The 26,670-nt window shown below is 23.4% G+C and overlaps 7 protein-coding genes across 7 annotated transcripts; 4 read left to right on the top strand and 3 right to left on the bottom strand. All coding sequences in view use genetic code 6, as the record gives it.

The window, feature by feature from the left end:
• Nucleotides 1–738: 738 nt before the first annotated feature.
• TTHERM_000787424 (hypothetical protein) lies at nt 739–1,131 on the bottom strand (the record flags this gene model as incomplete). The annotated part of the gene is made up of 1 exon (XM_012799230.1): nt 739–1,131. The coding sequence occupies one exon, from the start codon at nt 1,129–1,131 to the stop codon at nt 739–741; it is 393 nt and encodes a 130-aa protein (XP_012654684.1).
• A 501-nt stretch (nt 1,132–1,632) lies between these two features.
• TTHERM_000787423 (hypothetical protein) lies at nt 1,633–2,007 on the bottom strand (the record flags this gene model as incomplete). The annotated part of the gene is made up of 2 exons (XM_012799229.1): nt 1,633–1,830; nt 1,882–2,007. The coding sequence occupies 2 exons, from the start codon at nt 2,005–2,007 to the stop codon at nt 1,633–1,635; spliced, it is 324 nt and encodes a 107-aa protein (XP_012654683.1).
• Nucleotides 2,008–2,096: 89 nt separating this feature from the next.
• On the top strand, nt 2,097–3,041 carry TTHERM_000787422 (transmembrane protein, putative; the record flags this gene model as incomplete). The annotated part of the gene is made up of 1 exon (XM_012799228.1): nt 2,097–3,041. One exon carries the CDS (start codon nt 2,097–2,099, stop codon nt 3,039–3,041), a length of 945 nt encoding a protein of 314 aa, XP_012654682.1.
• A 2,286-nt stretch (nt 3,042–5,327) lies between these two features.
• Nucleotides 5,328–5,674, top strand: TTHERM_000787421 (transmembrane protein, putative; the record flags this gene model as incomplete). The annotated part of the gene is made up of 2 exons (XM_012799227.1): nt 5,328–5,337; nt 5,460–5,674. The coding sequence occupies 2 exons, from the start codon at nt 5,328–5,330 to the stop codon at nt 5,672–5,674; spliced, it is 225 nt and encodes a 74-aa protein (XP_012654681.1).
• Nucleotides 5,675–7,343: 1,669 nt separating this feature from the next.
• Nucleotides 7,344–15,151, bottom strand: TTHERM_00787420 (myxococcus cysteine-rich repeat protein; the record flags this gene model as incomplete). The annotated part of the gene is made up of 12 exons (XM_001022181.3): nt 7,344–8,721; nt 8,899–9,586; nt 10,102–10,666; nt 11,028–11,236; nt 11,313–11,622; nt 11,687–11,859; nt 12,103–12,169; nt 12,231–12,370; nt 12,428–12,811; nt 12,866–13,424; nt 14,086–14,636; nt 14,776–15,151. The coding sequence occupies 12 exons, from the start codon at nt 15,149–15,151 to the stop codon at nt 7,344–7,346; spliced, it is 5,400 nt and encodes a 1,799-aa protein (XP_001022181.2).
• A 559-nt stretch (nt 15,152–15,710) lies between these two features.
• Nucleotides 15,711–17,407, top strand: TTHERM_00787410 (hypothetical protein; the record flags this gene model as incomplete). Its single annotated transcript, XM_001022180.2, has 6 exons — nt 15,711–15,795; nt 15,860–15,960; nt 16,019–16,109; nt 16,162–16,237; nt 16,292–17,072; nt 17,222–17,407. The coding sequence occupies 6 exons, from the start codon at nt 15,711–15,713 to the stop codon at nt 17,405–17,407; spliced, it is 1,320 nt and encodes a 439-aa protein (XP_001022180.2).
• A 2,510-nt stretch (nt 17,408–19,917) lies between these two features.
• On the top strand, nt 19,918–25,879 carry TTHERM_00787400 (XK-like protein; the record flags this gene model as incomplete). Its single annotated transcript, XM_001022179.2, has 20 exons — nt 19,918–20,630; nt 20,694–20,765; nt 20,933–22,168; nt 22,219–22,308; nt 22,368–22,601; nt 22,676–22,855; nt 22,988–23,167; nt 23,270–23,449; nt 23,502–23,687; nt 23,738–23,827; nt 23,887–24,066; nt 24,125–24,214; nt 24,283–24,375; nt 24,432–24,521; nt 24,583–24,762; nt 24,825–25,187; nt 25,248–25,427; nt 25,480–25,569; nt 25,633–25,728; nt 25,795–25,879. 20 exons carry the CDS (start codon nt 19,918–19,920, stop codon nt 25,877–25,879), a joined length of 4,608 nt encoding a protein of 1,535 aa, XP_001022179.2.
• Nucleotides 25,880–26,670: the final 791 nt, after the last annotated feature.

Below are 26,670 nucleotides of genomic sequence, written 5' to 3'. Positions count from 1 at the left end.
TTTTATCACATATTGAAAATACTTCTTGATATATGTTCTACAAATAAATATAAGATTAAATTTATCTAGACCTAAAACATTTATTTAGGTGTATGTGAATTTTATCTAAATGCTTAATTTTTCAAGATTTTCAGCTTTAAGGTCTATTAAATTAAAAATGAAATAGTAATAGCTATTTTTAGGGAAGGCTGTCTAGTTTAAAATGATTTAGCGATTACAATGACTAAATATGATAATGAAAGTAAAATTAAAATATTTTAAGGTATTCAAAGTACAAAATAAGAAAAATGCTTGAAGATTACAGATTTTATATCTTTGGTATTTGAGAAGGCTCAAAAATATAAAAATGACATCAACGTTTTTGAATGATAAATTAGTTTACCAAAATTTTTATAATTTTTGGATTTTTTCGAATAGACAAATTGATTGATTGATTCACCCATGATGGATAGATATATAGTTAATAAAATTTAAAGCTGTAAAGAAAAAATTAGATTGACACACGAACTCATTTTAATTAGAAATGCAACTATAAATATTTTAATTATTTAAATGCAGTTGGTTTTTAACTGTATTTAATGTATTTAAATAGCCTGTAAGGTTTAGTGGAAATAATGAGAAAAACAATACTAATCAAAATTTCAATCAAGCTATCATAAGATACTATATAAAATGCTAACTATATAGCATGGTACTTTCTTAAAGTTTTAGTTGAGTAAAAGATAAATAGATATATAATCAAACAAAGAATCGGCTTAATTGTGATAAAAACAAAATACCCCTTTGATTTTGAAAAGAAAAATTATACAAAGAGAAAAAATATTAAATTTTTCTTAATTAGTATTTTTTATATCCCCATTAATTCATTGATTTATAAATATATTAATAGTTAGTTAGATACTTACATGATTGGTAAGTAATTTTGTTATAAATATTAAATTTAATCTGAAAATATTAACTCCGTTAATTTTTAGTAAACTCTGGTATTATAGCAAAGACAAGACTTTCGGGCTAAATTTTAAAAGACAATTTTATCTTTTAAATACTTTCCAAATGCATTTACTAAATTGCGTTAATTAGATTTAAGCTCATCGCCTAAAAAAGGAAATGTGTGATCGATCTTTCTTTCATTATTATTAAGCAATTAAAATAGACAATTTTTTAATATCTAAAAGCTAAAAAAAGGTATAATCTTCTTTCTCTAATCAAATATTTGATTTATATCCATGAGCAAGCCCAAATAGAAAATACATCAAAGTGGTTCGATTTTTTTGGTAAGCTGCGCAGCTGTTAGTCCTGTTTCTGAAATATTTTATCTTTATTTAATTATATTTGAAAAGCCTTTTTAATTAAGCTAAGTAAAGAATTTACTAATATGTGATTAAAAAAAACTGACTAGTTAAAAAATATTAAAATTAACCTATGCTTTTTGCAAGAGTAGGCGCTATCTACTTTTTTTAATTGCTTAGGGGAAACAATAAATTCAGATAATAATTAAATAATAATAAAAAATAAAAATTAATTAATAATTTGATTCAACAAAGAAAAATCAAAAATATTAAAATTAAAAATTAAATAATCAAAATGTTGTCTTCTTCAAACTCATTTGAAATATGTGATCAGAATTCTCCCTCAATGAGTAGCCTTCCAAACTCTGTCGATGACGCTACCTTTGAAAGTATGAGTGAAGAATAGCTATTTGCAATGATATTGGATGAGGTCTAAGTAAATTCTGCTTGCGAATAAAGAGATTATAAGATTTATTTAACTTAACTTTACTATTCCTTCAAATATGAATGGGTAGACTTTGAAGAAAGAGACGATAACTAACTTTTAGAATAATTTAATTTTTATAAAGAAGCTAACAATACTATTAAAAACCTCATAAAAAGCTTCATCACTTATGTCAATAAGAAGAGTGACTGCTTGATTCTCGAGTGCATGGACATTCTTGAAAAAGATAGTGCAACCATTAAAAAACAATTTAAAAAATTCTGTGATCGCCATGCAATTAACAATAATTTCTTGGTAAGACTTATCGAGAGCGAAAGATACGGAAAGCAATTCCAATACTACCTCCGTCACTACGCTTTGCAATGGCTCGTCTAGAGTAAGGTAAACAATAAACCAGCTCACATGATTGGAATCTTTCTTTCATTAAGATGCTTCCAAAATTAAACAATTTTGTAAAAAATTACCTCTTATAGAAAATGATTAAATAAATAAATATTTCAAATAAATTATCATAATAACAAATCAAATCATGTAATAATATGATAAAATTAAGAAAAATTAATAATAATTCACAACAAACAAACAAACAAATTCATTCATATTACCAAAAAACAAATAATAAATAAATAAATAAATAAATTTACTTTTACTTTTACTATTAACTAACTTCTAACTCACTCACACTCACTATTCTCAAAAGTGGCATTTTTGCCATGACTATTAACTATCACTGTTACTTTCAACTATTAAATTATTCTTATAAAACTGTGAAATAAGTCTAATTCCTCATTTTAAATTGCTAATTAAGTTATATTTTATTTAGAATCCAATTTATTGATTCATACATTCATATTTTATTGTTTTTTATAACAAAATTTTATTGTTGTAAGCTTTATTTTTATATTATAATTAACATATTTGAGACCAATCAACAAAACATGAATATGCTAATGATAGATTAAAAAGATATGGGTTTTTCTTTCCATTTAATTTTGTTTTAAATGAATCAATCAATCAATCAAACAAACAAATTTATTTCATTTGGTATTTTATTAAATCGTCAATGTTTAGAATGGAAAAAATTTACAAGTTAAAATGGCGAAATAAGTGTTTTTCAAATAAAATTCAAGTTAAAATTGTCTTTTATAAAAAATTTAATTGCTTTGTTCTCAAATAAAGTAAATGGTTGTCAGGCAGCACCTACAAGAAATTGTATAAAAAGTCTTACAATGAAAATGAATTTTTTGTTAATGATAAAGATAACTTCTAAATTAAAAATAAGTCTGTTAAGAGTTACTTTTGAATGAAAATTCAAATAAATAAAATTTTGTTTTAAAAAACCACTATATTTAAATAATGTATCATATAACTTTGCGCCTAAAGGTATTATTGAAAGGTTTAGTAAATTAAGAGAAAATTTATTTTGAATAAAAGTTAAAAAGACAGGACTAAATGTAAAAATTAAAGCTATTTATAGATGGAATGTATTAATTAATATACTTCAACTCATTTAAATATATCAATACATCTATCTGAGTGATTCTATTCAGAAAATAAGAAATAAATATTGGAGATAAGAAATTTTCAGCTTCTAAAAAAGGTTTAATATTATCAATTTTCAAGCAATTAAAGTACAAAATTTATCATTTTTTTTTTTCACAAAGAAATTTTTAAACACATTTCTTACAATTCAAACATTTTTAAAACTAAAACAAAAATTAGATATATAACAGATATAATGCTTTACCATTTAATATAATTATATGGTTCTTAATTACTCAAATAAAAAGGGAAATATAGTTTTGTTTTGTTAAAAAAAGTTATTGGGGTAATATTTTCTGATTTTAATTTATTTTTTTACAAAAGCCAACTAATAGTAAAAATCATACAAAGAGCTACTTATTAGAGATAGATATCCCCAAATGAAATAGAAAAATGGGTTATAGACATCCCATTTAATTTCATTTTTGAACAGACTACTTAATTTGATAAATTAATAAATGGCTATTTTTTTCAAAATATTAATAAACCTCTTAATGAAGAATTTTAGACCACTTATTTTTTACTCAAAAAAACAAACAAATAAAGAAAGAAACAAAAAAGTATGCTAGAACAGTTTCTAAAAATAATTGCAATAATTATTAATCTACTATGGGGACTTATATAATTTATTCTTACTTGAAATGTAACATCTTATACCAAAAAAGTTATCCTTATTTAATGTATAACGTATTCCAATTCGTATGAAGACTTTTGAAAAAGTTTTTTTCTTTTTAAAATTTACTTAAATATCAAGTTATAGTTCATATCGAGTTCTACAAGAAATAATATAGGTTATATAATGAACATATATATGGAGAAATGAATAGACTTCTTTCCATTTGTTTGGGATTGGTGATAGTACTTGTTACCAAATTTTTAATGGTGTACTAGTTTAGTTTACTGCTCAAAAAAAGTATAAAATACTCCTTACAAGATTAAGAAACAATTAATAAAATAAAAAATAAAAGTAAATTGGTCTATGTAGATTTATCCTTAAACGTTCTTCACTCATTAGTTCCAAAAATTTAAAAGCGCATTTATTTGAAATATAGAATAATTATAGACTATTGCAATAAAAACTTATAAAGCTAAAATTTATTCAGTTTTTACTTAATTCTTGTTTATCAAGCAAACCAAAAAGATATAGCAAGCAATTAAAAGTTAAAAAAAATCTGAAATTTTTGATGTAAATTAAAAAAAAGTTATTAAATTGTTTTTTTCCTGTGTTTTTTAAATCACAACTTAGACTTATCTTTTTCTTTTCTATTCAGCCCTTTTAATTTATCATATTTGTATATGTGAACATTAAAAGTCTCTATTTTTTATTTGAGCATATTTGCATTCTAATAAATATAAATATCTCTCTAGAGACTTTATGATAAAAAAGTATATTTGGGATTTTAGCAAAGATATTAAATTACAATAAAATTTAAATTTGGTATTTTTAGGCAAATTATCACTCTAATGTTATTTGATATATGACTTGAATAAATATTATTAATTTTCTTCCTTTCATTAGGTAATCAAGCAATTTGAGTATTCTAATTATACAAAAAAAAGAACGCTGAGTACACTTTCTTGTTAAAATGAACTGTTAATTAGATAAAACAGACTAGTTTTGGTTTTTTTTTTTAAATTGTAGTTGTTTGTTGTTATAGTAGTGTAATGTAGGAATAGAAAAACGAAAGATAATTTAGCCAGTCTAAAGAAGCAAAAAAATAATCTAATTGCAAATTAAATATAAACTTGATTATATTAATTACAATTTAGTCAGTCTATTTTAGGTAAAAAATTCACTGATAATAATTAATTGAATAACATAATTAAATCATCAACTAGCATATTATCTACTCATCTTATGCACAAAAAAGCAATTCCTGTTTCAAATCCCCTTTTTAGAATTTTTTTAAATCAAAATTTACAACATTGAATTTCATTTTTTAGCTACAATTAATAAAGGCGCTATAGATAGAATAAAAAGAAATTTTAGTGTGAGATAAAATTGAGATAGTTAAAATATCTAATTATTTTTTCTCTTGAGAATATAAACAATGGTATCAAGTAGTAAATATTTTAATATATAAAAAGTCTAAATTTTTTTTTATAATACTAAGAGACCTTCTTTATATTAATAGCTCTTTTTTCTGTTCAATCCCTTAATTTTTTCTATTTCAATATTTTAGATGATATCATATTACATTTGAAACAAAGTCAATAAGAGCTATTTTTTTATTGGTTTGCTTTCTCCTATTAATACATGAAATTCTTCTTTATTTATTTGCTAATGTATTGTATTTTGAATGCAAATAGGATAAAATTCTATCAAAAAGCAATCTGTTTATTTCTTTTAACAGCAATTTTTGGATTTTAAGAATCGTATTTCTTATCTTATTATTGAATTGCTACAAAAAAGGAGCATCCCTTTCCTTCACCATAGTAGTATTAGAACCTAAATTTCAAAATTCAAGTGTCTAAGTCCAGTCTTTAGTTTATAAAAATGATATTTAAAGAGTATAAATTTATCAAAAAAGAGCTATATTTTCTTTTTGTGTGTGTATTTTTGCAAAATTCATAGCCTGGCTTAAGGTCTTCAATCATTTCACTAACCAAGAAAAACATACCTGGATGATGCAATAAAATTTAAATTATTATCTAATTTTTCATGCAAATATTTAAAAAATTGCAAAGCTGCTTGAGCAAACATCAAAAACTTTGAGAAACTCAATTTAGAAAATGATCTTTAAAAAAAAATGGATTTTTAAGCAAATATTGTTATTTTAAAGACCAACCAAGCAAGCATTTATTGTTATTTCATTTTAAACAGTGATGATGATTATATTTGATGAAAATCCGCTATTCTTACATCATAATAAAAGTCAATGAGGAATTATAAGATTATTTTTTCTATTTCATTTCGCTTCCCTCTAAAATCACACGATAAAAAAAATTTAGAGATTAATAAAATTGTATCTATTTCTTCTATTTCAAAAAATCAGATTAAATATATAAAGCCTTGTAATATTATTATAATATCAAAAAGATCACTTTTTTTACCAGATTCATCAATTCTTAATTATCACTTTAACATCCTTTTTCTTATTATCACAAAATCCCTTTTAGTTCATTAAAACAAATAAATTAGTACCTCTTCCACATGTTTAATTCATCTTTTATAAATGTCGTCATTAATAAGTTTCACCGTTATAGAGTTCATTTCAGAAATATATCTATTGAGAAAATAATTAAATATCATTCAAAAAACATTATTATGAGTAAGGCGGTATTTTTAATCTACCAAAATATTTATTTCACATTACTTAAAATTTTTTTGCTTTCATTTAATACTTTGAACATTCAAAAATTTAAATTTACAAATATAGCCTTAATTTAAATTAACATAAAATCAAGACGGCTTAAAAATTATGATAGTGGAATTAATTTTAACTAATAATAGCTAAAAAATCTATTTCAATTTGATTTTACTGATATGATATTAAATAATTATATAATCTTGAAATATAATAACAATTTATATAATAAAATCAATATTAAATATAAACATACTGCTTAGTTTTTCCTTGATTTTTTTTCAATCAATTCTATTTCTTTCATAAAAAATATATAATTAGTCACTAATCAATATATCTGTTTATTTTGACTATTTATATAATTAGTTGATTAGCTTGTTAACTTTTCAGAAAAATAATGAAATAAATAAGTTTTTAAGAAAAAGAATTACTTCATAACTCTTTATTTCATTTAAATACATGATTATGATTAAATTATGATTGCTTTAAAATTTTATTTAAATATATAAAAAGAGACAGACAGACACAAAAAACAAAGCTGATGTTGAAAAACTACTTTATTTCTAAAATTAAAAGTACTTATTTGAATGTAATTTTTAATAAAAAAACAAGCAAAGAGCTTGATTTACATCTAATTTGGAAGTTGAGAAAATTTTTAACAAATATTGCAATTCAAAGAAAAAGGGGTTATTACAAAATATATTTTGATTTGTTTTGCAAGTAACTAAATAAATAAATACATACATATGAATTTATTTTTCATCTTTAATAGGTATTTATTTCATTTTGTTAACTAAAATCATCATCCTAGTCTTCATTATGTTGGATTATGTTTATGTTTTTTTACACATAAGAACTACTTTACTGGTTCTGACTTCTTAAATTTGTTAATTTTTTTGTGTTTGCGTTTTAATGTTCGGCAAAAATATCATCATCTTCTTCATCCTCTTCTTCCTCATTATTTACCTTATTTTCAGTTTGTTTGGCTTGGTTTTTACCTAAATTGTAATCATCACCTTAAACATTTTCAGAGTGGCTTGGACTTTCTTAGATTGGTACAATTTAGTTTTTCTTAGGAGGATCAGAACCCTCAAAATCTTCTTCTTCATCTCCTTTTTTACTTGATTCTTATTTACTGTTTTCTTATTAGCTCATCCAATCTTCTGGATTAGCCTTGAGAGGTACTATATTTATGGGGTCAAAGTATATGTCCTCCTGCAATACGGTCCATAAATATAAACCAGAATATGCAAAAATAAAACCAAATGACAAAACTATAAAAATTATTGCCATTATCCTTTTCTGTTGGGAAAGAGACTCATCATTTGTGCAGTTTAAACAAAGAATAATCATAAGAATTAAAAATAATTCACAAGCAATATCACGGCGCTACATCAAATTAAAATGAAAAGGCCTTGATATCAACAAAATTATTACATTTAACAGTCTCACAGCTGTGCACAAAATAATTTAGTAAAAAGTGTTACCACTTAAGAAAACGAGGACAGCTGCATAGGCAAACTTGTTTATGTATGGGTAAATAATGTAATATTTTGCTCTTTTTAAATTGAATCTCAGCCCATCAAACAAATATAAATATTTCTCAAACCAATCTGTTCTTTTGTGCAATTTTTGATAAAAAACATATTTCTTAACCAAGACGCCTCCGAGAAAGAGCACTCCAATAAGTGATAAGATGCAAATAACACAGTTTAAAATGGACAAAATAGTTTAAAATGATGTTGATTACAATTGCAAGAATATTGAAATGCATAAATAGTAGAAAATAAAGTCAAATAACCTGATGTAAGCATCCCATTACATAATTTCCTTTATTTTTTCTGTTACTTGAGTGACTTAGTCAATTTCTACAAACCTGTAAAGAAGCAAATTTATTGCCTATAAGAGCGAAAGAATAATGAAACACAGTATTATCGTTCCTAAAATTGAGTGGATAAAGCTGCTATTTAGCAATTGTCTTTAGATGACTAAATTATCTTTATCAGCAAAATTTTATAGGTCACTTGGAGAGACAGGGATAGCTTAAAAAATACTATACATCCCTCTCAGATTGTAAACTAAATCTGCCTGCTAAAATAGCTAATAACTGAAAACATCTAATCTGATGTTGAAAAACCTTTTTAAACAAAAATAAGTTCTTAGTAAAATAAAATTTAAACAATAAACTTGAAAAGTTAATGGTTTTTTTTTCTTTTTTATTAAATGTAAAAAAATAAAATTTATGATTGTTCATAAAATTATTCTTTCAAAGTTAAAATTAATTTTGATAACATGGAAAATATAAAAATTTTACCTCATCAAACCAATTACTTGAATTACTTCAACATATTTGAACACTCTTCCTTATCCAAATAGGTAAAGATAAGCAAATAACGGTCCAAGCAAAACAATTGAAAAGGAAATAAAAACCCAAGAAACAGCTAAGGCAGCTTGTGTTTCTTGATTTGAGTAATAAATGTAATATGGTAAGCCAACAGAAAAAGGAGTAAATTATGAGACTAGAGTGTAATTGTAAATATCCTGAATATTATTCCTAAATGACATTGAAAAATCAATATTTGCAACTAAATCTTAAACAGTTTTTGTATAATTAAATTAAACTTTGATTGTTTATGAATCAATGAATTGCATAGTATAATTGTAGCTTTTTGAAGACAACCCTGGTATCTTTATGATGATATCTTACTGAGTGATGTTTACAGGAGGATTTTATATTTAGCGGTCAAATTATATAAAAATCACAGAATAATCTATTTTAGATTCATATCCTGCAACTTTAGGAGGTCTCATTTCGTAGCAAATAGATGGGCCTTCATTATTCTTTAATATGCAAGCATAATTTGTTTCTATTTAGCAACTAGACGAACAGCCATCTCCATTTATTGTATTGCCATCATCACATTTCTCAGTAGAAGGTTAAAAGTATCCATCACCACAAACGCTTGGTAAAGACTCACACGATTTACCAGACACCTTATAGCCTAAAATAAAATATAAAATAAAATAAAATTTATGTAAAAGTAGTTTATTTTAGTTAAATTATTTTCAAAAAGAAATTATTTGAAAATATTTAAATATCAATATTTAATTCATCCTAAATAAATGTGTACTATCTAAAAAAAATAATTTCAATTTTCTCAATTATTTGTTAATTAATTTTTATGTATTTGAGGATTATAATTTTTTAAACATTTTGTCAAGTAAGTTGAATATTTCTCATGAAATCTAATCTAATCTAAAATTAAAATATATACATTTTTCAAAAAATAGTTTTTATTTTCTAAAAATTAATTTGTTTCATCAATTTATTTCAAAAAAAACTATTTTATTTAATTTGCTTTTAGATAGTGAAAATTTTTAATTTTTAACAAAATAAATGAGTTGAAACTTAATTTTTTATATTTACAAATTAGAATTATTTTTTTTTGTAAGTTTTTTTCGAATTGATTAACATAAATAAAACCTATTATAATTTTATTTATTAAAATTAGATTACCTATTGCACATTTTAAGCACTTTGATTGCTACTAATCACAAGAATAGCAATTTGGATCTAATCCACATTACTTACATGTCAATGAAGAGGGATCAAGGAAGTAGAGATCAGCACAATCTTAACAATCATTTGATTTAGTGCATTTTGAACATGGAAATGGACAACGAGTGCATTCATTTCCTAAAACAGGATTAAGGGTTGGGTAAAAACCAGTAGGACATTCTTGATAACAATTACCCTCACCTATATAATAGCTATTCTGGCAAGAAACGCATGCAGATTTCTAACTTGATAAACATGTTTTACAATTCATATCTAAGCACGTTAAGCAAGATTAAGTTGCCTTATCAGCGTAATAACCACTCGAGCACTCTTTATCGCATGAACCTGTCACTGGATTCCTATAGTAATTTGGGAAGCATAGAGTACAATCTTTAATAGCTTTGCTAGTACACTGTAGACAATTATTAGCACATTAAAAACAACTTGACCTACCTCCTGCAATAATCTGAGTACAGCTAAATCCAATTTCTATTTTGCAATCAGAGCTGCATCCATCACCATTCTTTATTTAACCGAAAATTTGAATTAAAAAATCATAAATAAAATTAATTTAATTTAATCTAGAATTAAATTTATTTCAAAATTTTACTAAAGCTTTAAAAATTTTATTTAATATAATAATTGGTTTTTATCATAGAATATTAATATAACAATATTAAATATTGTTAGAATTATTGCTTCTTTATTTTTGGCAATATTTTTCAGTTAAAAAGTAAGCCAAATTTATTGGGAATTTAACTAAATTTTAATTTAAGATACCCATTTAAATTTTTTTATGAATTATGAAAATTAATTTTTAATTTATTATTTTATTTAAAATTATTTTTTTGTTATAAAATTAATTTTTCATAAAGTTTTTTTACATTTAAGTTTTCATCATCACAATCCTCATTAGGATCAATGACACCATTTCCACAAAGATTAGTACAAACTGACTATGCTAGAGGTATATTAGTACATGAATAATTTTATTCTATGTTACAGTTTTGATCACATCCATCTCCAGCTAAAATGTTACCATCATCACATGGCTCATTATATTATTAAATTCCATCTCCACATATTGGAATACCTTTAAATTAATAAATTAAAAAAATCAGTTTTAAATTTAATTTCAAATTGTTTTATAGAGATAAATTGTTTTTTACATATATCTTTTGATGTTGTTGAACCTCCTTAACATATAAATCCTTGCAATACTGCAGTACAACTATCATTACATCCAGTTGGTTAATTATTGATTTTAGGTCCTGCATCACAAACTTCATTAGGCTCTCTTATACTATCAGGGCACGGACTTCCAATATTTGATATTTGTGTGCATACTGATGGTGTAGAGGGCGATGAATTAGTGCAAAACCACCCAGTTTCTACTTAACAAGAAGCATTACAACCATCTGCAGGTGTGCTGTTTCCATCATCACACTCTTCGTTTCCATCAAGTTTTCCATTCGGGCACTTTATTTATTCATAAATTATTATTTGAAAATAGATAAAAGTATAAAAATGAATTATAAATTACTAATGGCTAACATGTATCTGGTGAAGTAATAGATCCTCCTTAACAATAATATCCAGAATCTACACTACAATTAGTGCATCCAGTAGTATTTCCATTATCGCATTATTCGTTTGTGTCTCTTCTATTATTTCCACAAAGTGTTAAAAGTGTTGTACATGGCTAAACACTACAGTCTTTAATAATTTAAAATATTTTGATTTAAAGTAACTATCACAAATATTATAAAAATGATAAAAAATCCTTAATAAATATGAAAAGATATTTCTATAAAAATAGTAATAAATTCCCTTTTTTTGCTTAACTAATTAAGTTCATTTTTAAAAACTTTTGGCAAAATTTTTTTATTTTTTCAAATCAAAAAACAAAAAATAATTAATTATTATTTTAAAAATGGTATATCATTTTAAAAAAATTACAATATCCAATGTCAACCAAGCAGTTAGTGCATCCATCGTTAGGTATTGTATTACCATCATCACATTCCTTTATTTTTATTTATTAAATTTAAGAAGATTTTTTTGATATTTAAACAAGAATCTATTACTTCATTTAGATTTACAACTCCATTCCCACACAACGATACACAAACACTAGGGTTAGATGCTGTGCATTAGAAACCTGTATCTACTATGCAATTAGAACAACCATCACCGTCTATCTAATTTCCATCATCACATTACTCATCTATCAAATTTTAATTAGCAAAAATGAAATATTTAAATTTAAAAAGTTATTTTTTACTAGATTAAACTATTCCATCTCCACAAGCAATAACGCACTTGCTTGGCATTGGAGCATTAATACAATTATATCCAGGGTCAATTTAGCAATTGGTGCAGCCATCATAGTCTATGAAATTACCATCATCACATTACTCGAGAGCATCAATAACAGAATTTCCACAAGATTAGCATTATCCGTTATTAGGATTAGCTGCCTAAGGATTGCATGCTGAAGCTATAACACAATTGTTAGTACTTAAAAAATACGTTGGTGCACAAGCTACACAAGAAATTGAAGTAGATCCAGTCGTTATGGTACCTGTGCAATATGTGCAAGTTGAAGTACATGTTGAACATGTTTTAACAATTTAATTATTTGCACCAAACTCCGAGGTATCACAAGCTTTTTTTAATATTTTTAGAAAAACTAAATAAAAATTAAAATAATTAATTTTACATGAATAACAAATTCCATATTGTTCATAATAACTAGCTGCACAATTTAAACATAAGATTGATGAAAATTTTGCAAAAGCTATTTAACAATTAGAAATGCAACTAGGATTAGAATAGACTCCTAATCCTGAATAAATCTTTAACTAGCTCATTTAAATATTTCCTACAAACTAATTTAATGTGCTTCCTATAGTGAATCCGTTCAAAACAGTTTCATCCCATACAGTGTTTGTGTATAATTTTTAGTATCCAGTGGTAGTTAAATCTCCATAGTCAAATTTAAAAATAAAATAATTGTAATAAGGAACAGAAGATGTATAAAAAGCCAAGCTGATTATAACTTGAGTCCAAGTATTAAGAGTTAATGACTTTGAATCTGTATAAACTTGATTATTAATCACAAGTTTTATATTTGGAGTTTAATTTGCTAAAACATTTAAAATATTGGTAGCTGTCTTCTTCGATAGTAAAATTACATCTTTTACGGCATCAGTTAAATCTGCATCAGTAGTTATAGTGAATGGTGAAGGAAATTTAATCCAAAATGATATCGTTACTCCCTTGTTAATTTTTATAAATTTAAATTATCAGTTAATTCAAATATTTAAAAATTCCTTTTAAAATTAATAAGTAATTAAATAAAAAACTTTTTATATAAATCAATTTATGCTTAATTAATAAAATATTTATTGATTCAAAGTTTAATGATTTGCAAAGACTGACAGACTAGCAGACAGAAGCATTTCTTTTTGTTATGATAATGTAGAAGTTTTGATGGATTAAAAACTCATTCATTTATTAAATTAAAATATTTCAAAATTTAGTAGATTTTATAATATATATTCCCATTTATGTGAATCTATTTTTGATTTATTTTATTTTTTTATTTTAAATAATATATATATATATCTACTTTTCTAGCTAGAACTTCTTTAAATAATAAAAAATATAAACTTCCCTTGGAAGCTTACTAATAGTAAATAATCTTTTTTAATGAAAAATTGATTCTATTAATAAATAAGTAATATAGTTTAATGTATAATTTATTTGGCTATTCTTTTTAAAACTTCATTCACTGTTGTTCTAAAATCTATATTCTTTGTTGCTAATAATTAAATATTCATTTAAATTTATAGACTTTGGATCATTATTTAAATTTATTTGAAATTATTTATCTTGAATAGGTCACTTTTAAAAAATATATTATATTTTAATTGATACCTGCTAACCACTCCATATAAAATCTGAAACTGTTACTAGCTTTTAAGATTATAAAGTAAGACCATTTTGAGAATTAGGTACTCCAGGATCAGAAGCTTCAGCTTATGAGGTAAACCCAAGAACTGCATCGTTCCTGATAGCTTACCCACTAAAATCTATAATTGATTGGTTGTTATCTGAGTATTCTAAACGCAAATACAGTAGTGTTTATTAAGGTAAAGAACCATCTGTGAGAGCTTAAATCATCCATTGGGTTGAAGTTGAAGGTAATACATAATTAGAATAATAAACAAACCTATTAATTTTTCCACAAAACTTAACATTTGAACCCCAATATAATATATTTAATACTGCATTCGTATCAAATGCTGAATTGAAATTTACTCCTGGGCTAACATTTTTTGTAAAGGTTATGTCATTTGCTGGAACTAAATTAGGTTACCATCCGAAATATGAAATATACCCAGAAGTCAAGCTATAGGAGACAAAAATAAACATCCACTTATCATCTAAAAAAGCAAAAGAATTAGAGTCCGTTTGAGAAATTTAAGCTAATAATTAATTCAAAATATTTTTTTAAATAAATAATAAAATAATTAATCATATTATCAATCATAGTTGAAGATGCTATTAATTTAATTCTATTTATATTTTGTTTGCATGTTTTAATGTTTAAAGATATTTATTTACCAGTTGTAGAATATTAAACCGAAATTTTTCTACTGCCTAAAGTTCTGTCTATAAAGACAGCTAATCTAACTCCTTGATTTGTAGTTGGAGTTGTATCACTTGCACTCTCTGTCAAACGGAATAAAGAATACAAGTTTCCCGTTGCTGTTGAAGAGATTTGAACCCAAGCAGATATTGAAAATTGTTGAGGTGCAAATGGAATTTATGTAGCATCTCTATTAATCTAATCAGATGGCTATGCAGGATTTTAGCAAGCCCCTGAAATAATTGAATTCTAAATGACATAAACCTTGCTAGGTGTACATATCTACGCACTTATATTGGTAGTGAATATCCAAATTATGAAGAATAAATAGAATATTGAGATTATTCCCATACTATTTGTTTACTTTACTGCTAATTTATGAATATAATCGTTTTTATTAAACTATTTAATAGATTATTGATTTCGAATTTATTAGAAATAAAGCAAATCATCAATAATCTTAAATCCATAACACCCAAATTGAAATCTTCTACATTTCACCTGATTTTTTTTATTTATATTTCGACAAAACAATAAAGTAAGGAGCACTGTATATATATACATATTATATTATATCTATTTTACCTAAGATATAATTAGATTTGTGTTTTCATGCTCAAATATTATTATAATTATGGACTCACTGAAATAAATGATTTTATGATTGTTCGAATACTTGTTATATGTATGTTGCTCCTTAAATATTTGAAATAAATTTTTATTTTAATATTAAGTAAATTGTAAATACTTTACTTTTTACATTAATCAAGCATCAATAAATTGATTGCACTATTTTTCAAAGTATTATTTTTGGAAAGAATTAACTTTACAAAATAAAGGTCAAGTAAGTAAGTAAATTAGCAAATACTATCTAATTTAAAGTTGATTTTTGACTTTATTGAGAGTATTAATGGTTATGAAAAAAATATTGTAGATAGAGAAGCTAAGGTTAGCGATAGGATTTGATTGCAAAATTAAAATAGTAGTAGAAATAGGTATTTTGGATTCATAAAAGCACATTTTTAAAAAAATTACAGAATTATTGTATCAATAAAATAGATGAGAATAGATTCAGCTTTTTTGTAGAATCTTAAAAAGATATTTAGACAAATACTTTTAAAGTAGATTAAGAAATTCCACTCTATAACTTATCAGCGAAAGTTAAAAATTAAATATACAAAAATATGTGAAATATTTAAAAATTATTGTAAAAATTAGTTGAACATTAAGGTAAATATAATAGTGAATAATGTTAGCAAAAATGCAGGAAATGTAGAAATTCCAGATATCTCATAGATTCCATCAAATGGTAATTCTTAAATCAAGTTATATTAAATTTATTAAATAATTTTATGCAACAGATATTTATATTTTGGAAAAATGTCCTGATAAAAATGCAGCTTTAATTTTATATCTCTAAGATTAGCCAAAAATAATGTAGAATTTATATTATAAGGTTATTTATTTTTTGCTTATTCAATTAAATTAAAGAGGCATGATGAAATCGGAGTCAGAAAAACAATAAAAATAACTTGCTTAGGCATTAGAAAACTAAAAGCAGTGTTAAATCCAACTTGAATTATTAAAAAAATAACTAGAATAGGCATCAAAAACAAATACTTAATAATAGCTTCTATAATAGCTATAGGAAAGTCAATAGGAAGTTTTAGAAATAAAAAAAAATTATGATTAAAAGATAAAGATTATTGAGAACTAATATGATGAAATGGTAGCAGAATTTGAAGATCTCAAGAAATAACTGCAGCAAAAGTAGTAATCTAATTAACTTTTATAAGAAGATTTGAAAAAGTAGAAAGGAGAGATTATAAGCTATAAACAGAAAATGGAGTAAATAAATGAGCAAATAAAAAAGCAAGAATAAAACAATAATAAAAATTTAGATTAGATTAAATTGCTTTAAACAGAGAATTAATAACTAAAATAAAAATTGAAGCAAGAAGAAACAAACAGCTAAGGATTTTAGAAAAAAATTAAGGAATTAACTATTTTAAAGCAAACACTGGAGAGTGAGAAGCAATAAATATTAGATTAAGCTAAACAAGAAATTGTCAAAAGAAATGAAGCAGCTGATTAAATAAAAGATAAATTTAAAGCTGTCTTGGAAGAAAAGTAACAAGAAAACAACAAGTTGATGCAATAAATATAAAAAAAGTAAGAAGAAAACCAAAAATCTGGAACTGAATTAGAAAAGGCTTATAAACATCTTTAAACAAAGTACTCTCAACTTGAACAAACCTTTTCTATACAAAAAGTAATTATTTTTTTCAAGATCAAACATTTAAATTTTACAGCTTTAAATTACCTAACAAAATGAATTAATTTTTTAAGTTTTATCTGAAAATATTTTTTTTAATTTGCCTTAATATATTTTTATATCAAATTTATAATTAATTAAATTAGGCATAGTGGGCCAAAATTGATTTAGATTTAGAAAATAAATCTATGTAGCTTTAAACTCTTAAAAGTTAATAATAATAGTTTGAATAAGAAATAGTTAAATAAAAATAAAGAGTTGGTGATATCATCAATAAAGCTATGGAAATAGGAGGATCAGATTTGGTCGAGCAGTTAACATGTGTTTTATGATATTTTAGATAATAAAAATTGTCTATTAAATATAAATTAATTGATTTTGTATTTTTTTATTTATTTAAATGAAAAATGAGATGAATACTAACAAATGACCAACAAATTTTTTAAATTCTAAGTAGATAAAAAATACCACAAACTTTTTTATAGGCTAAAAATTTGCTAAAATTAAAATTCATTTAAGAAATTTGATAAAATGTTATTAGTTGTTCAATTCAGAAAAAAAAGAAATCTTTATAAAAATAGTAAAATTGTCAAAAAACAAGCAAATATTTTATCTTTTTAAAAAATCCTTAGTTGCAGCTAAAAAATTATTAGCAGCTATATAAGCCAATAAATCCAACAAATTATCATATCTGATAATAACTAACATTCTATCAATATATTAAATTGCTGAGTTTTCAATAAAATTTTTATTTTTAACTTTCTTTTATTCAAAAAGACCAACAACTAAAATAATTTAATAATTATTTTAATTAATTCTTAATAAAAAATTTTTTAATATAAAAAGAAGAAATCAATATTAAATTTGCATTATCAGTTACATTTTTCTATAATTTTTTAACAATTTTCAAAGTATTTATAGAAATATTAATATATTTTATTGTCTTGTAATTAAAATAAATAATAAAATAAAGAAAAGAAAAAATTTTTCAAAAATTATTGAAATAAAAATTGTGAATACCAATTAAGGAAGTTGAGTTTTAATTTTTATAAAACAATTAATACCCCATACTTTGCATTAGAAATTTTTAAAAATTAAAAATAATTTAATCTGATAATCTGATGATTCATTTTTTGATTTTTCTATCTCTGAAAACAAAGATTTAGTTAAAGCAGAGTTTGTAGAAAGTTTTAAACAATATTTGTGTATTTTTTTGATTAAAAGAATGTACAATTAAGATGTTTATTCTAAATTAAATTTTTCATTTTTAGTAATTATAATACATTAATTAAAGGGAAATAATAAAATTTATTAAAATTTATTTTATAAAGTAATAGCCTAATTAACTTATGCATTTAAAAGAAAATTATAAATAAATAAATAATAAAGTAATATATATTTTAAAATTTATTATTTATAATAACAGTGATTGAAAATTAACTTTAATTTATGTAATTTATTTAATAAAAAACAACATTACTTTTTAATTTTTAGTTAATTAATCATAATATTAAAAGTTGTTAGACATATAAAATTCTACAATCCTTATTAATTTTAAAGAAATATTACTAATTGATTTTTTATATTTAATTTAGTTTTTATGAGTAAATTTAATTTAGTAACTGCTTGATATAATTTAAAAGATTAAATATGTGAATATTTAAAATAAAGTGCCTACAAATTAAAATTAAATGAAAAATAAAATTTACATAGCTGATGCTATTTTTTTTTATAATTTCTTTTATTATTGTAATTTTAACAAAATTAGAAGTTATGTTCAAATAGAAAATGAATTACTAACTTTTTACATTTTTTCTATATTAAATTTCATAAGAATATTTAAAAATAAAATAGATAATCAAATCATTGTGCTTAAATTAAAGCAGATTCATCAGATAAAAAATGTTTTAAAAAATTAATTTTAAAATTTTTATAAAATTTAAAACGTAAAATTGATTAATCAAAATCTGTTTATATGTAGAGAGGTGATTCACTTCAAAAAAATAGATTTATACATTGTAAAAAGTAATTTTATAATTAGTAGTAAATAATATAATGCGTGAAGTTGAATTTTTGTGTCAAAATATTTACTAATTTAAAAAATACATTTTTGGCAATTCGAGAAATGTTACACATACATTGATTTGTTTATATATTCATTCAAGCAAGCAAGTAGATTAGTAGAATTTTTATTTCAATTCGACTATTTCAAAAGAAATCGATTCAAAATCTAAGTTTGAATTTTAATTATTGAAAAAGAATAAAATATCAATATTGATATCTTTGTTAGAACTAATTTGATATTATTATTATTTATGATAATTTAAAGTGAAAAAAAGAGCTCGAATCAAATAGCTTGTTAGTGTAAAACATATTAACAATTTTTGCTTAAAATTTTAAATAGATTAAATACTCAGTAACAATAGATAATATAATAATAGCCTTGTTAGTTAGTTAATACTTTTTATTCATTATGAATTGGCTAAAGATTTAGGTAGCAGGAAGGAGCTTAAGGGAATTTTTACACATCACTATAGCTTTCTTTTTTATGATGCAGGGGTTGCTCGATATTATAACAGATATAGTATATTATCGCACAAGACATTTTGAAAGCTAGTTTATTAAAAATGTGCAGCTAGCATTTTTAATCATTTCGCCTATTGCTTAATCTCTTTTAACTTTGACCTTCTTAACCAAAAGAAAATCTTCTATGAAAATGAACTTACTTTAAAGTATCAAGTGTAGCCTTTGGTCTATGGCTCTGAACCAACTTAACATCTTAGGATTTATTCTTCCTTATATTTTATATACTAAATTCCAAATTATTTTTAACAAAGAAATTATGAAGAATAATTATTTGAAAGAGTCTAAACTGCAAGAATAGAAGCTGAGACTTTGGATGAATTTGCAGCCTTCATTTGTTGACACTTTTTTCTATGATGATAATCAAATTTTTGAATAAAACATTTGTTTCTTGGTTTAAGCTTTCCTAGAGAGCGCTCCTTAGCTAATAATCTAGCTGATAAATAATAATATGAATGATGAGTGGGATTGGTTTAATATAATAAGCATATTACTTAGTTCTATTTCAATTGTGAGGACCATAGGAATTATATATGTCATAATTGATAGATTTTTTAGGTAGATCACTTATCTTTCATAATATTACGATAAGGATAAAAAGTTTGCTATTAACAAATAGCTAGTAGTTGATACCCTTTAGTTATCTAAAAATTTGTAAAAGGTTAGAAATCTTCATATAGTAGAAGATTTGTTTATTTATTTTTAAAAGCATGAGTACCCCTTAGCAAAAGATGTTATTTAAATAGGACTGAGCTTCTTATAGATGCACAAACTAAGAAGACTTACTTTAGATTTTAGATTTATTTTAGATAAAAAATGCATCAACTCATTTAAATAATTACAAAAAGTAATTCCATAGCTTAAGAATTTAGAAGTACTATACATTAAATGTGACTTCGAATATGATATTGAGTACATTGATGGAAGAAATTATCGAGAGATAGAGAAAAAAAAGAGAAAACTCAGTATTAGGTAATTCATAAATTTGTATTTCAATTAATAGAATTAATAATTATTTAAATAAAATAATTTTAGTCGTAAAATTGAAAGAGAAGACTTAAATAGAGAAAAAGAATTTGATGAATAAAAATTAGAAATCAGGATTCCGTAAAATTAATTAATAAATAAATAATTATTTTATTGTTATTTTTTTCTTAAAAATTGTTTAATTTTACTTCGATTTTATTGTTTTGTTTTTTTTTCCTTTCCAAAAATATTTTATTCATTCAATATAAATAAATTAATTCATTAATTCATTCTAAAAATAAACAAAGATCGATAGCTTCTCATTCAAAAATTTAAGATGGAGTAGATTTGCTTTTTTCTATTAATTAATAAGAATACATTTAAAATCAAAAAGATTAAGCGGTAGTTAGCCTTTAGGAAGCTTCTAACAACATAGTAGCTCCTCTTATTTAGGTTAGAAAAAACTCAATGCCATCATCTCTTGGCCCTAACTTGAACATTCCATAAAGAAAATCTGTTTATGGATAAGATTTGTTGAAGACTACTTAGTTTATTTAAGCATCTTAAAACAGCTTAAATGTAAAAGGCGATGGAGATATACATCACACCCTAAGAAATGAAGAAAGCTTGTGGTTTCAAAGCAGTAGGAGAAATGACACCTAGAGTCCATTTGTTGGAGCTAGTCCTAATAATTAAAATGGTAGTCCTCATTCGATTTGGAAAATGTAAGAAAATCTTAGTGGAATAGAGGAAATTTAATTTGAAGATGATGATTTTGAAGACGATAAACGCTATGACTTTGAAATCGATATTAAGTCAGGAATGTACATAAAATATAAACTGCAAAAGTGCAACTTCAAGCCTCTCTTAGTATGCTCAGAGATTATTCACAAAAGTGATATCTACTTGAATTTATTCGTAAAAAAGGGTAAAATTAACATGGAATTAAAGCTAACTCAGCATCAAAATGAAGAGGAGAAAAAATAAAAATATGATATTGAAATCGATGAATCTATTGAGTTTGATCAAATTAATTTTGTCAATATAATCTCATCAGACATAAAACAATCAATATAATAATGTCCAGTTAACTAGAGAAAAACACTTTTTATGCAGATTATATATAACAAGAATATATTAACATCTAATATGAAAGAAGCTATAGCTAAATCAATACCATTTCCTCTAAACAGTGATTTGTATGTATTTTAATATGAAAAGCTTAAGCCAATTAATAAGCATACCATCTAATTCAAAGATGCAATTGATCGTAATGAAAAACTTTTAAGATTTATCATTATTCCTAGAGGCAAAGACTAAAAGTAAAAGCAAAGAGTTTATATTTGGAATAAAGTTAAAAGCGGAGAAATAGATTTTATCAAGGGAGTAGGCTAGGCAGGCCAATCTTACAAGCAAAAATTATTCACTTTTGAAGAGGATTTAGCTAACCACACCATCCAAGTTGACAAACATTCCCTGAAACTTTTATCTCTAAAGTCATTCATACAAAAAAGTAAGCTAAAACTAGTAGCACTTACATGGAGGTAAATTTTCTTATAATTCTCTGATTTTAACCTATAAAAAAATAAATTAGTGGTAAAATGGAAAACGTAGACTAGATTAAGTTATTGATTAAGCATTTTAAGTCCCTTCCATAGAGCACATCAATTAAAATAATAGCTGAGTAACAAACACACATTTTGAAAAAAATATATTTTAAATAAATTAAATTATATTAATTAGTCAATAGGAATTTAACTACTTATCTTTCTCTACCATATCTTAATCTTTGTTGGACTTTTAATCCCTCAACATCTATTTTAAAGATTAGCATCTAATAAGCGAAAAAGAAGGATACATTTTTAGAGATTTGTCTAATTCCTAAATACAGATCGATGAAGAAAAAATAGACCTAGCTTAGCTAGTACAAAACAAAGAAAAATATTCTAACTCATATTTCCTCTAAGTTTTATCAAAGTACAATTTTCATTTGATATTTTAAAATTAAATTTAATCATAATTAATTAACCAAAATAAATTGCTAATAAAAGTGGCTTATAAATTTCAAAGAATCATATTATAATACTTTGCAAAGAACTTCAAAACATCTAACAAATCCAGCATCTTAATTTGCAGGTATAAAACAACTGTATTTAAGCTGATGGAAGCAATATTTTATTTACTCATATGAAGTAATATACATAACTAGTTCACTTGGAGTTGGATATAGGGTATACAAATTTTTACTATTTTAATTAAATTTAATATTTTTTTTAGAAAAATTAACTCAGCATCTTAAAGATGCTATTTTTAATATAAATATTTGTCTTTATTTTCATTAAATATGTTTTTTTATTTTTTAGAAACAATTAAATTTGCGATGAAGGTGTAGAATACTGCTCTGGTTTTATAAATGATTCTTAAAAATTAAAAGTTTTAGTCCTTAATCTTAAAATGAATAATATGACTGGCAAAGGTTTGAATTGCTTAGCTTAAGCTCTTTAAAATAAGAACAAGCTTCTTGAATTGAAGATTGATCTTTAGTAAATAATTTTTATTTTAAATTTTGATAATAAGTTTTTATTCTAAATTTTGAATAAGTTTTTATTTTAAATTTTGAATTATAAATTTGTTATTTAAAATAGATAAAACATTATTGATTCAAAACAGATACAAATCTTGGCTGACTGTTTGAAGAACAAGAAAAAATTAAATAGTTTAGAAATTAATCTCAATAAAAATAATATATAAACTCAAGGATGTGTACAAATATTTTAAAGTATATCAAACTTGAAGAATATTTCAATTCTTAACCTCTATTTTGAGTAATTTCTAATATTCTTTTGTTTATAAAATAAATGATAACTTTTTATTTAGGTCGAATTGCATTTAGAGCCAAGCTTTGAATGAATTGTCTTAAATGCTACTGAATATAAACTAAGATCTGCACACATTTTCTTTAAACTTAGGGAGAAATAAATTAAATGATTCAAATGCTTTTAATTAATTATTTAGTTCAATTTAGAATTTTGTTTATATTAAAGAGTTAAACTTGTAGTTAAAGTAAATTGTTGTAAAGTTAATTTTACTTTTTTAAGAAACATTTTAATTAGTAATTGTTGGTTTCCTCAAAGTTCTTTGAATAATCTCTGCTCATGTTTAGAGAAAATTAGAAAGGTGTAAGTACTGAGACTAAACTTAAGGTAAATTATCACATTTTATATAATAAAATCTAATAAGTTTTTAAACAATTGAAAATTAGCAAAAACTATATTAATGATGATGGAATAAATATTATCTCATTAGTATTTTAAAAAGTAAGTCTTCTAAAAGAGCTTGAATTAGACCTATCTGATAACGTAATTACAAACTCTGCCCTTGAGATAGTTAAATCTATTTTTACTTATCTGAATGTAGCTGAGATTTTAAACATTAATCTTAAGTAAAATTAATTCTAATAAGTTTTATTTTTAATAAAATTATTTGTTAAAATTTTAAAGAGAAGCATTTGTTTCAAAATAACTGAAAAATCCTGTTGGTCTTTTCACACCCTCTCAAACAAGTATTAAATCTATAGCTTTAAACTTAGGGTAAAAACTTAAATTTATTTATTTTTAGGATATGTCTTCATCAATAATTTTAATTTAAAAAAAATAAGAAATTCCATCCAACATGAAATCAATTAAAATGTGTATTTGGTTGGTTACTTAACTCTCCTTTAAAACGTTCAGCAGGTTGAATTAAATCTAGAGTATAATTTCTACTTTTTCTTTCTAATTTTAAACTTTTTTTGTTTTTCAATAAAAGAAATTGTATCGAAACGGATAATGTGCTTAAAAAGACTTTTAAGTAGGTTTTTGAAAATCAGAATTTTACAAAGATTCATTTGAATTTGAAGTAGATTTTCAATATTAAAATTCATTGATTTATAAATTCATTCATTCATTATTAATATTAGGGGAACTAGGGTGAAAAACAATCTAATGATTGACCTAAAAAATAATTTAAAATAGTAAAAAAATTTGGAGAATCTCAACTTAAATATTTCTAACAATAATTTGAATGTAGAGAATTTAAATGAATTTTTCGATAAAATAAAATGTAACGCTAACCTTAAATTTCTTTAATTGAGTATTGAGTAAAAAAATAATTTAATATTTTTATTTTTTAACTGAAATACAAATATATATTAATTAATAGGGATAATACGTATGATCCGATTGTGTTTTGTAATACTTTTGGAAATTAAATAATTGCGTTAGAAAAATTGGAATCTATTGATATCCAGCTTGGATAATAAGCAATTGATATGTAAGAAGCAGATTACCTTTCTAGTTGCTACCCAGAATAACTAAGAAGCTTAAAGGCTTAAATTTAATTCAACTCAACAGAAAGCCTTAAGAGCTACTTCACTGGTATTTCCAAATATAAATAGTTAGAGTATCTTGACCTCTCATTCTATGATAAACTATAGAAGTATTAAGATATAGCAGATGCAATTAATAGCTTTGCTGAGATTATTATTGATTTCAAGAAATTAAAAGTGCTGAAAATAGATTTCAGGTAATTAAATTAATTGTTAGTTAGTTAGATTAATGAATCAAAATGTCCTTTTAAAAATAGCGGGTGCGATTTTAGCATACAAAACATGAGCATTTTGATGAAAGGACTTCAAAAATTAGACTATATAGAAGAGTTGAATGTTAAACTAGAACAGTCATTAGTTAGTGATGACTGTATTTTAACTATGATAGAATATTTACAAAACTTTAATAAACTTAACAATTTTGTCATAAATTTAAAGTAAATTCGCTTATTGAAAAAAAGTTGCTTTAATAATTAAAATTTTAAATAGAAAAAATGACATCAGTCCAAAAGGAGTGCTTGAAATCTTAAATTGGGCATTAAGTACTATTTCTCTTTATACACTTTAAATAAATCTAAAGTAAATTAATGAATTAAATTATGTTAAATTATTCATCATAAATGTATTTTATATTAATTAAAGTCAAGAAATATAAGGCAAGTTAATGAAAAACGCATAAATCCAGTCAGCAGTTGAGAAACTCATCTTGAATAACAAAAATATAACAATTAATAACATGTAAGAAGAATATTTTTCTGATAGATTGATATCTCATTTTTAAAAATTTTTATTGTATTATTATAGAGAATTTAGTAACAAAGAAGAGGAAATTAATATTTCAAAATTTATAAGCAATTTATACCAAAGTGTATTTTCTATAGTCAAATGAGTGAGCGAGCCTGGCAAAATATTAATTTTCTAATTAAGAATTTTTTATTTTTAACAAAAAAACCCAAAATTTACTTTTTAAAATAAAACTCTAAATCTTTGCTTCAAGAAATAATTCTAAGTGCAAACTTGAATTTATAAATTCAATCTATAACAATTTCAAATGAAACGCTAAAAACGTTTTGCATTAAATAAGAAAAACTTGAATAAGTATAAGTATTGTTAATTAAAAACATTTAAATAAAATATTTTTTTGTTTTTTACTCTGTTTATTTTGTAAAACAAGATTTGTATTTTAAGTATTCTAAAAAGGCAACGAAATTTATTTAATTTTTTATTTAAGCTTTAAATATTTTAATTCAAAAGCTTTTGAGCTTATTTTTGGTGATCCATCCAAAAAGAAAAATAATAATTAGCATCCATAAAAATAATAAGTTAATTTAATACTTAATTATTTTTAAGCTTGAAATACTATTTTAAGTATGTCAACGAATAAATTTGAATAATGAGGGATTACAAAACTTAATATTCAAGTTTATCTGTCACATGTGATAATTATACAAAAACAGATATATAGATTAAGTATATATGTAAAATAGCATGGTTTGAAATTCGTTTTTGGTTATTAATTATGTATGTTAGTAATAGGATAGAATATACTTAGTAATCATATTAATTTGTATGTTTTTCATCTGTGAGACTAGCAAAATTTACTTAAAAAACAAAATTTGTTTTTACGGATTGAATAGCGTTTTAAAAATCAATTTAATTAAGAAGATAATTGAAAATAAT

The sequence above is a fragment of the Tetrahymena thermophila genome (assembly GCF_000189635.1).
Source record: "Tetrahymena thermophila SB210 genomic scaffold scf_8254491, whole genome shotgun sequence".
NCBI lineage: Eukaryota > Ciliophora > Oligohymenophorea > Hymenostomatida > Tetrahymenidae > Tetrahymena > Tetrahymena thermophila.
Note: the sequence above shows the minus strand (reverse complement) of the source record. Positions and strands in the feature narration are given on the sequence as shown.